The sequence below is a fragment of the Ylistrum balloti genome, unplaced genomic scaffold (genome assembly GCF_031769215.1).
Source record: "Ylistrum balloti isolate Yb309-2 unplaced genomic scaffold, AGI_CSIRO_Ybal_v1 Utg369668, whole genome shotgun sequence".
NCBI lineage: Eukaryota > Metazoa > Mollusca > Bivalvia > Pectinida > Pectinidae > Ylistrum > Ylistrum balloti.
In genome coordinates, this window is record NW_026781915.1 from 854,022 (window position 1) to 867,632 (window position 13,611).

The following is a 13,611-nucleotide window of genomic DNA, read 5'->3' on the forward strand; positions in this document are numbered from 1 at the left end:
GCTTATCACAACTATGGATAGAGTGATTCAATTTTCATTAGTATATCTATATCCTAAGTCAACAACATTGTCTGTGTAGGTGGCTCACGACGGTCTTGCCGCTAGCTAATCAAACGAAGGTTGTTCCGACTCAAAGTGTTAATTGCAGTATATCAGTCGATGGTCAGAGGTTAATATGATCCCGCGGCTAGTTATAAAATTCTCCAAGGTTTCATCGCAACTCAACCTTGATAAAACCACGTTCCTGAAATGGTAGAATCAATCACTTAAAGACTGGATCTGTACAAAGTGGATCAAGGATTCGTACAACGTGAAAACTTATGGCTAAATTAGGAACATTTTCTGAATCGTACCAACAGAAGAAAGGAAGTGAACTTGTCTCAAGGAATCAATTTTTTGATGGTTTACGGAATATTTTCTGAAGTCTTTAAACAGCGATGGAACATAAAACTTTAATTCTGAGGCTTGTTAAGGTGGGCATGTACATGGTCATACTTGCGCAGAACACCAGACACGTACAAGGTATGTTACAACAGATTTGTCGAGTCCTGTATAGCATCCACATGTCATTTCTATAATTGCTACTGTCATTTTGTATGTAAGGTGGTTGGGGTTGGAGGGGGTACTTTTGTCATTTTATAAGTAAGGGGGAGCGAGAGGGATAAGGGGGTATCATTCAAGACACATTTATGACGGCAGTGAAGTAAAACGTTGTTAACCATGTGTCATTTGATTTATAAATTTTATTTATCAACTTGCTACTAACATTATCTTATATATATATGTGCCTTTTTATTCTAATAAAATCACATTAAAATATAATGATATTAAACAAAATTAGTTTTTTTATTTTGATCTTGAATGCAGCTTTAATTTGACATTTCGGCGATACACGTGATTAGTGTGCCATTTTATCAAAACTGTTTAGCTGCCACGACTTCGTATCAATTAAGTGGAATACACCTAAATGACCCGCAGACTTAGCAGATCTGTAGGTTACATTTAAGTTGTTACAGAAAGGCGCGGAGTAATCGTAATTACCTTACCTTTGTCCAACAATTACAGCAGGTAACTTCACCTATGGCAAAAGTCAAACATCGCACATTCAATTATCACTAGATTTCAATGCTGTTATCGTTTCAATGCTCGTAGAGGTATTGCTGTCAATTATTGGCATTCGTTTAAAGGTCGTAGTGCAAATGTTTCTATCATAAGATTGAAAGATTGCCTTGATTCTAATTGATATGATTTATATGATACAAAATGGAACCTTTTAGGAAAGGTTGTCATTTCTATACGGTTAAATAACATTTAATAGGTATTACATTGCGAGTTTCGATGAAGCAGAAGACGCTTACTCTTCCGGAACACCTGGTCATTTTTCAAGAGCTTCCTTGTAAATCTTTCTTTGGTTCATGTTTCGTCCTAGTTTTATGGAATTTGAGTTTAGATTATGATGATGTTGCTATTTTGGTATTTTCTTGATGTTATTTGCATATGGCAAATTGGTGAAGATTTTTTTACAAATTTGTTTGATGTTTCGTTGCTGTAACCAGTTTAAGATGTTTCAATGCTGTACCCGTTACAGGACTGACATGTATGGAGTGTACCAATATTGACCTTGATGGGACTTCAGCTGGGATCTTTGTGAATCCATTTCTAAACATCATCCCTGGCATCAGAAATGAAAACTGTAAGGCACCCACCTCCCAGACAGACATTGACCTAATCACGTGTCCAGAAAACCCAGAAACTGGGCATCATGTGTATAGATGTGGGGCCTACAAGGGGAAAATCAACATTGCCATTGCGGGAGGCATATCAAGTATGTAAAACAACCTGAGCTAAGAATGTATCATTGAATCTAAATTTGCATAGAATAAGGAATGTCTCGAAAACCCTAACAGCTTATCGAGTATCAACCCTTATAAACCCAAACGCATACCAGCAGTATATATATATATATATATATATATATATCTCTCTCTCTCTCTCTCTCTCTCTCTCTCTCTCTCTCTCTCTCTCTCTCTCTCTCTCTCTCTCTCTCCACTTAAGATATAATTTGATATAAATTGCATTTTTATATTTTGTTCCAAACTGGATACATACCGACTTTCTTCCACTGTTCGAGAAGTCTATTTGTATTAGATGAAAACACAGTACCTGTCATGATCAACTATTTCTCGAGGTTATATCAAACTTGTCTATATAGACCAATCTGAGTTATATAACCTTGACATTCATACTCAGGGGCCCAAGATCATACATTATATCGACAGGATGCAATAAACGAATTAAAGACACAACTTTTTGTAATCAAGCATTTTCATATAGATAAACTTTTGTACATAAAAAAAAATTCATTCATAAATACCATAAAATAAAGACACGTTTAACGTGTGCTCACAAGAAACCCTAACAGTGTTCAAAACCTCAGTATACCGTACTGCACACGGCACGACCGCATTTATAGAAGCGATTAGAGTGGGCACAAGCGGATCACTCTTTTAGGGAGCTTTGTTCATGTGACAACCCATGCTTGACAGGAAAATCACACTCGGCTTCTTTCTGAAGACGTGTTTAATACGCTCTTGTATTCTGTATATATACAACAGGACAAATCTTAATCGCGGTGTTTCAAGTCTATTCATTTCAAATCTATTCATTTCAAATGCACTCATTTCAGAATTCCAATGAAATAAGACATTGAACTAATGTCGGGCGTTGCATTTTGTAAATTGTGGTAATGAATTTCGGTCTTCACCTCTGTTTAACTGATTTTATTTCATTATTTTTACATGCTATCATTTGGTATCACGGGATAGGTAACGTATATAGAACGTATGTGAAAGAAACTCGCAACACCAGAGCATACTATCTTCAAAATCTCACCATATTTCAGTTTTGTTGAGAAAATATTGCTACGTAGTTGGTTATTTTAAACATGAATACCTCCTAACAGGTTGATTTTATTCGTTGCATTGAATTTTAAGTGAAACAGCACCATGTATGCAAATGACTCTAAAACTACATAGTCGACGTCATGACACCAATATAACAAATGCACCAAAGGGAGGATGGTGGGCGTGTCTTTGCTTTTAAAAAGGGGGCCTTTAAACGTTGCTATGTCCAAATTTGACAACATATTTAAATGAGTAATTTAAATATGCAAATTAGTTTTTCCTGATATTTTCGATTTGCGCTTGATCAAGATCTACTTATTATGTAAATAATCAACACGGACCAGATTAATTCGATTTTAATTTGCTGGTGATTGGAATATCGGGAAAAGCGGACTTACCTATTACCTTTTCACTTTTTTCAAGGTTTTATCATCGCAACGCAGTAAAATGTTACAATGAACTTGTTTATTTTTCATTGACTGATATATGCCTAACCAGTAATCATTGTTTGATTCCAAGATGAGCTTTTGTAACGATTATACATTATTCATAGAAAATGTGAAACGAATACTGCAGGCGTCATATTACAGTGTAAAACACGTTATCTGTCTTACAACATTTAACGTACACTTACAGAATAAAATCGCGAATAGATCATTTGTTTCCTCAATAAAACAGGCTGTCCTTCTCTCAATACATTTAAATCAATTATCAGTAAGACAGAAATAATACATGACAAATGCTTTTAGGTATGAGATTTACGTAATTTAAACATACTTCATTTCCGTTTGAGAAATCCTGCCAGATCTCTTGATTACGATTTTTTTAGAACAAATGGTAATACAGCTGAATGTAGATGCAGCAACCCATGTGAAGACTTTTATTATTATTTTTAGGTTTGTCCCCCTATACATTTATAATCGAAATCTATTAATAAGACAGTTACAACCTCTATTTGAGAATTTAATTAGATTTACTCATATACGGCGATCAGAAATTAAGCAAAGATGATGGTATCTCTTAATTGCAAAAAATGTAAAATAGGGATTTGATTGAATGTGACATGTGACTCTCTCTCTCTCTCTCTCTCTCTCTCTCTCTTATCATAAAGCATTACTAGATATAGCAGAGAAAGCTCGCATTAACTCTGCTTCTCTGTAAAAAAGCAACTTTTTAGAGTAAACATTAAAACACATTCAATATCAGATATTTTATTTTTCTAAACATTTGTTAAGAAAGTATTCGGAGTGCCATGGAGTACATGAAAATGGTTTGACATTTAAGAAAACATCGAATGTTTGTTACACAGGGAATCTGTTCAATAACTATTCTGTAATCTTTGACTTTGCCCAGCTAACTAAACATATAAGGAAAAATATATAACGATTATTTACCAAGGGCTTTTGTCTAGCTAGTTATACATGTCAGGAAAACTAAATGAGGACTTTTTTCGATGACTCTTTCCTAGATAGTAAATATTAATTTGATAATTAATTACCGATGGTTCTTGCCTAGTAAGCTAAACATGTTGGGGAAATTCACTAATAACACTTTATCGATGGCTCTATTTACAACAAAGCATTCTTGATACTTAATATTAATACTTAATATTATGATGCATAACCACTTTTGATAAAATGTATAGTATGGGTCACTACCGGAGTGCCATGGTGTAATTCTTGTTGGTTTTAGGTCTGTTAAAGTTTACATCTTATGTTTACTTATAGTTTGTACGGTATAAACAAGTGATTTTGTCAGTGGCATTGTCATCTGCTCTCAAAAACCCTTAAGACGCTTGAGGCACATGGTTCATTTTTAGATCACGTGGAAGTGTTATCTTATACATAAACACGGGAGTATTTACTTTGGCTGTCCCAATTATAAGTAAAGGATTTTATTTCATTGTAAAAAAAACATTCCGTCTTATTTTAGATATGTGACTTCAATGCCATCTCATTTCAGATAGCTCTCTAAATATAATAGATCGTCAGTGTGTATTGATCTACCAAGGCTTGGATAGAGGTTGTCACCCGCAGTCCTTTGTCGAAGAAGATGCGTCCGATTTTCAGAAAATATTTGCAAGTCTTGAAAATCTAGGAGCTGTGGAGTTCGAAGGAGATATCTGTTTGGCTGAAGATAACGATGCTACTCCAGCCCCTAACTGTAGCAGCAATATGATAGTTCAGTCCCTAGTCTTTATCCTCACCACTTGTTTTATATGTATATTTTTGTCATAATTGAAGTTGAAAGTGTGAACAAGTAAGCTATATAAGTGAAAATATTTGCCGTATTTTAAATGCAACGAGTATAAAGCGAGTTTATTATAGAAGAGAGAAAGGTGTATTTTTACTAAATATTATTTGTCTATATTTTGCAAACGCTGGATATTACCAAACTTATTTACATGGATGGCACACTGGTAACACTCACCTTTCACCAATGTGGGCGGGGTTTGAGTCACCAATCGGACGTGAACAGGGATGGGGTCACGCCTCACGACTGACCACGTGGGGTTTTCTCTAGTACTCCGGACTCTTACCATCCTCCCCATTCTTCCATCCGAGACAACAAAGTGACGAACATAAGTTGTGTCACTTGCTTCATAACTGTTGTAAAATAAACGAAGTTTATATTTTTTCACTTTCTTCAATTTCAAGACGGACTGCTAATAAAGCCCAAAACAAAATTGTATAGTAAATGCCGATTAAACTGTAAATTAAATATAGTGCTAAAGGACAAGGCATCGGCTTGAAAGTCAAACCGCAACATATTTTAAATGACAGTACGTTCGAAAGTGTCAGCAGAAAAGTTTAAAATCGACCACATAGCCAACAAATGTTAACAAAATCCTATACTATCATTACAAATAATGTAAAACCTCCTTCAAAAAATGAATAAAACAAAAAACAAACAAAATGGCAAGATCAGGCAGATGTCAAAGATTGCACAAAAGACACACAAGTAAATAACACCTTTTAATAAAGATTTAGACTTAAATACAGCAGATCCATCGTCTTTCCAGGACACGTCAGTGATGTTAATGGTCTAATATTGATACTTAGGAAGTAACTGGTAAACCTGAAATTGGTCGCAAAAAAAGTCAAAATCGAGAAAAAATATTTACAAGGTACTTCGCTAGATTAGGGAATTTATGTCCTCGTAACAAAAGAAGATATATGAGGATTGTTTAATGAAGATATTATCAACTTCCTCCATTTAAATATTTAAATAATTTCGTCATGTGTTTGTAATGAAGTTAATACCTTAAGTTTTACTTTAAGTCCGCATTCCTGAAATGAAGTTCTACTGCCTTTTGGAATGTTTAAAGCGACCAACTTTGAGTCGGGGATACGTCAATGACTAAAATACAGAGACGAATAACACATCTGTACCTAATCACCTAGGACACCCATCACATACTAGTATACATCTATATATAATCACCTAGGACACCTACCACACATACATCTATACATAATCACCTAGGACACCTACCAAACATACATCTATATATAGTCACCTAGGACACCTACCACACATACATCAATACATAATCACCTAGGACACCTACCACACATACATCTATACATAGTCACCTAGTACACTTACCACACATACATACATAAATAATCACCTAGGACACCTACCACACATACAGTATACATAATCACCTGGGACACCTACCACACATACATCTATACATAATCACCTGGGACACCTACCACACATACATCTATACATAATCACCTAGGACACCTACCACACATACATCTATACATAATCACCTAGGACACCTACCACACATACATCTATACATAATCACCTAGGACACCTACCACACATACATCTATACATAATCACCTAGGACACCTACCACACATACAGTATAATCACCTAGGACACCTACCACACCACACATACATACCACACTATACATAATCACCTAGGACACCTACCACACACACATATATAATCACCTAGGACACCTACCACACATACATCTATACATAATTACCTAGGACACCTACCACACATACATAAACTCACATAGGACACCTACCACACATACATCTAAACATAGTCATATAGGACATCTACCACACATACATCAATACATAATCACCTAGGACACTTACCACACATACATCTATATATAATCACCTAGGACACCTACACACATCTATACATAATCACCTAGGACACCTACCACACATACATCTATACATAATCACCTAGGACACCTACCACACATACATCTATACATAATCACCTAGGACACTTACAACACATACATCTATATATAATAATCACCTAGGACACCTACCACACATATCTATACATAATTACCTAAGACACCTACCACACATACATCTATACATAATCACCTAGGACACCTATCACACATACAGTATACATAATCACCTAGGACACCTACCACACATACATCTATACATAATCACCTAGGACACCTACCACACATACATCTATACATAATCACCTAGGACACCTATCACACATACATCTATACATAATCACCTAGGACACCTACAACACATACAACACATACATCTATATATAATCACCTAGGACACCTACCACACATACATCTATACATAATCACCTAGGACACCTACCACACATACATCTATACATAATCACCTAGGACACCTACCACACATACAGTATACATAATCACCTAGGACACCTACCACACATACATCTATATATAATCACCTAGGACACCTACCACACATACATCTATACATAATCACCTAGGACACCTACCACACATACATCTATACATAATCACCTAGGACACCTACCACACATACATCTATATAATCATACATACCACACATAGGACACCTAGGACACTACCACACATACATCTATATATAATCACCTAGGACACCTACCACACATACCTATACATAATCACACATACATACTATACATCTAGGACACCTACCACACATACATCTATATACATAATCACCTAGGACACCTACCACACATGCATCTATACATAATCACCTAGGACACCTACCACACACACACCTACCACACATACATATACATAATCACCTAGGACACCTACATACACATACATCTATACACCACACATACATCTATACATAATCACCTAGGACACCTACCACACATACATTTATATATAATCACCTAGGACATCTACCACACATACATCTATACATAATCACCTAGGACACCTACCACACATACATCTATACATAATCACCTAGGACACCTACCACACATACATCTATACATAATCACCTAGGACACCTACCACACATACAGTATACATAATCACCTGGGACACCTACCACACATACATCTATACATAATCACCTAGGACACCTACCACACATACATCTATACATAATCACCTGGGATACCTACCACACATACAACTATACATAATCACCTGGGACACCTACCACACATATATCTATACATAATCACCTAGGACACCTACCACACATACATCTATACATATCACCTCACATACATAATCACCTAGGACACCTACCACACATACTATACATAATCACCTAGGACACCTACCACACCTATACATAATCACCTAGGACACCTACCACACATACATCTATATATAATCACCTAGGACACCTACCACACATACATCTATACATAATCACCTAGGACACCTACCACACACACATATATATACATAATCACCTAGGACACCTAACACCTACCACACATACATCTATACATAATCACCTAGGACACCTACCACACATACATCTATACATAGTCACCTGGGACACCTACCACACATACATCTATACATAATCACCTAGGACACCTACCACACATACATCTATACATAATCACCTAGGACACCTACCACACATACATCTATATATAATCACCTAGGACATCTACCACACATACATCTATACATAATCACCTAGGACACCTACCACACATACATCTATATATAGTAACCTAGGATACCTATCACACATACATCTATACATAATCACCTAGGACACCTACAACACATACATCTATATATAATCACCTAGGACACCTACCACACATACATCTATACATAATCACCTAGGACACCTACCACACATACATCTATATATAATCACCTAGGACATCTACCACACATACATCTATACATAATCACCTAGGACACCTACCACACATACCACACATACATCTATACATAATCACCTAGGACACCTACAACACATACATCTATATATAATCACCTAGGACACCTACCCGCATACATCTATACATAATTACCTAGGACACCTATCACACATACAGTATACATAATATTCTAGGACACCTACCACGCATACAGTATACATAATTATCTATGACACCCACCACACATATATCTATACATAATCACCTAGGACACTTACCACACATACATCTATACATAATCACCTGGGACACCTACCCGCATACATCTATACATAATTACCTAGGACACCTACCACACATACATCTATACATAATCATACATAATCACTATACATAATCATAGGACACCTACCACACATACATCTATATATAATCACCTAGGACACCTACCACACATACATCTATACATAATCACCTAGGACACCTACCACACATACATCTATACATAATCACCTAGGACACCTACCACACATACATCTATACATAATCACCTAGGACACCTACCACACATACATCTATATATAATCACCTAGGACACCTACCACACATACATCTATACATAATCACCTAGGACACCTATCACACATACATCTATATATAATCACCTAGGACACCTACCCGCATACATCTATACATAATTACCTAGGACACCTATCACACATACAGTATACATAATATTCTAGGACACCTACCACGCATACAGTATACATAATTATCTATGACACCTACCACACATACATCTATACATAATCACCTAGGACACCTATCACACATACATCTATACATAATCACCTAGGACACCTACCACACATACATCTATACATAATTACCTAGGACACCTACCACACATTCATCTATGCATAATCACCTAGGACACCTACAACACATACAGTATACATAATCACCTGGGACACCTACCAAAAATACATCTATACATAATCACCTAGGACACCTACAACACATACATCTATATATAATCACCTAGGACACCTACCCGCATACATCTATACATAATTACCTAGGACACCTATCACACATACAGTATACATAATCACCTAGGACACCTACCACACATACATCTATACATAATCACCTGGGACACCTACCCGCATACATCTATACATAATTACCTAGGACACCTACCACACATACATCTATACATAATCACCTAGGACACCTACCACACATACATCTATACATAATCACCTAGGACACCTACCACACATACAGTATACATAGTCACCTAGGACACCTACCACACATACATCTATACATAATCACCTAGGACACCTACCACACATACATCTATATATAATCACCTAGGACACCTACCACACATACATCTATACATAATCACCTAGGACACCTACCACACATACAGTATACATAATCACCTAGGACACCTACCACACATACAGTATACATAATCACCTAGGACACCTACCACACATACATCTATACATAATCACCTAGGACACCTACCACACATACAGTATACATAATAACCTAGGACACCTACCACACATACAGTATACATAATCACCTAGGTATACATAATCACCTAGGACACCTACCACACATACAGGTACCACACATACTATACATAATCACCTAGGACACCTACCACACATTCATCTATACATAATCACCTAGGACACCTACCACACATACATCTATACATAATCACCTAGGACACCTACCACACATACATCTATACATAATCACCTAGGACACCTACCACACATACATCTATACATAATCACCTAGGACACCTACCACACATACATCTATACATAATCACCTAGGACACCTACCACACATACATATATACATAATCACCTAGGACACCTACCACACATACATCTATACATAATCATCTAGGACACCTATCACACATACATCTATACATAATCACCTAGGACACCTACCACACATACAGTATACACAATCAACTAGGACACCTACTACACATACAGTATACAGAATCACCTAGGACACCTACCACACATACATCTATATATAATCACCTAGGACACCTACCACACATACAGTATACATAATCACCTAGGACACCTACCACACATACAGTATACATAATCACCTAGGACACCTACCACACATACATCTATACATAATCACCTAGGACACCTACCACACATACATCTATACATAATCACCTAGGACACCTACCACACATACATCTATACATAATCACCTAGGACACCTACCACACATACATCTATACATAATCACCTAGGACACCTACCACACATACATCTATACATAATCACCTAGGACACCTACCACACATACATCTATATATAATCACCTAGGACACCTACCACACATACAGTATACATAATCACCTAGGACACCTACCACACATACATCTATACATAATCACCTGGGACACCTACCACACATACATCTATACATAATCACTAGGACACCTACCACACATACATCTACCACACATATATCTATACATAATCACCTAGGACACCTACCACACATACATCTATACATAGTCACCTAGGACACTTACCACACATACAGTATATATAATAACCTAGGACACCTACCACACATACAGTATACATAATCACCTAGGACACCTACCACACATACAGTATACGTTTTACTTACACAAAGCAAATAACAATACATCTACAGTGGACTAATTAGGTTAACATCTTATTAGGGTCGCATCATTAATTAAGTTTATGTAAATAGAATCACCGTAAAACATCATGTTATTAGTGACATAGCAGGGAACACATCTATATAAATAGAATTATACAATCGGTTTACAGAATTCGTGACCGTATGATAGATTTGAATATATAGCCCTCATAACAGACAAGGTGACTGAAGTTTTTTTTTATAACGATACATTGTACATGTATGTACTTCTACCATACGTCGCACACGTGCATGTACACTCTCTTAATACACATCGCGTATCAATGAATGACTACTATTAGATTAGAGTTACTGTCAGAATGTACACAACAACTTGACGGTTGACATGTTTCTGTATTTGACATCACAGATGTAAGTAATGATGAAACATTGACATCAGACATTGCCTCTAAGATACTGTAGATATAGATAGGTAAAAATGTAATAAGATATGATACATACTAAGTTGTAAGTTATAATAGTATGTCTGTTATTTCAGGCTAAAAACATAAAAGTAGGTTACCTGAATGTATGTTCAAAATGTTGCTCAGATTACACACCACAAGCACGTGTTGGAATCACGTGCATACCAAGATACTGACCCGACGTGCCAACCTCTTATGCGAATTGGTTACCCCTGTACGAGATTACAAACATATAGAGAAGAAAGACATGGAGTGACCATCTAATAATGAGAGACTAACGATGTTTCAGAACATGGAAAGTGAATTTGACAAACCCAGGAATATGTAATCCACCAGCATATTACAGGCTTTGTTTAACAAGGCAGGCCCCTCGGCTTAAATTACATGTACATGTACGAATGATGTGGCAATCATATACAGTAGAAGACTTTTAAGAATATAATGCAGGACACTTTACAAGCAACGGTCATAGATACACAAAACAACAGAAATAAACACTTTGTCATAACCAAATAATCTTAATGAGGAATCGGCGATGTTTTTAAATGTTTCCAACTAACGCACGATGCATACCAAACATATGTGACTACCTGATACCTCAAATATCAGGCAATATATCATCTACAAGCTGACCACTCAAATGACTCGGCAACTGAAACAGTCCTTTCCTAATGTTGACTGGAAAATGTTATACCGTAAATGTATTTTCCATAGAGCCGAATCGACTTTTTTCACATATTTATTTGTAAGTACACATAGACGTAAATACTTTAATGTGTAAACTAAACAATATCAATTGTCGTGAAAATAACTATATATCTATACTTGTTCATATTGTCCAAAGTATCCTCAATATTGATATAAATTAATAAAGATGTTTATAACCAGATCTAAGAGGGATCTTGTCGTCCATCATCGTACGATTTCTATTGTCCTTTGTGAATTGGATAACTCCTCTTTCTTTTCTCTTTTCACTTATTTTCTCAAACCTTTGACAAAGTTCAACTTTACAAAATCCAATATGGCCGTGTTTCGGCCATTTTGGTTTACTGGTCAAACTTTAATTTTATAATCTATTATCCATAAGAAGCAAGTGAAACATACAAAAAAAAATGAAAATTGAGATCAATGCAACTAGTTCTCCTCAGGAAACATTCACATCAATATTTTTTTTAAAGAGGGGCGACGGACGGACCACAAACTAATGGCGATTTTTTAATAGCCCAGAATCTGATGAAAGTGGGGTAAAACTGAAATTAGCATGATGTAGACTTCGTTAATGTTATCATTGCAAATAACATACTTACATAGCATTTTTTCACATCCATTATTTGGGTTTAAAAACATTACCGTGGATGTTTATCTAGATCTCTAAACTGTACTGTAGT

The 13,611-nt window shown here is 36.1% G+C and overlaps 1 protein-coding gene across 1 annotated transcript; it reads left to right on the forward strand.

Moving 5' to 3' along the window:
* Window positions 1-437: 437 nt before the first annotated feature.
* Window positions 438-5,140, forward strand: LOC132561180 (uncharacterized). The gene is made up of 3 exons (XM_060225910.1): window positions 438-522; window positions 1,589-1,825; window positions 4,866-5,140. The coding sequence occupies exons 1-3, from the start codon at window positions 438-440 to the stop codon at window positions 5,138-5,140; spliced, it is 597 nt and encodes a 198-aa protein (XP_060081893.1).
* The last annotated feature ends 8,471 nt before the right edge of the window (window positions 5,141-13,611 follow it).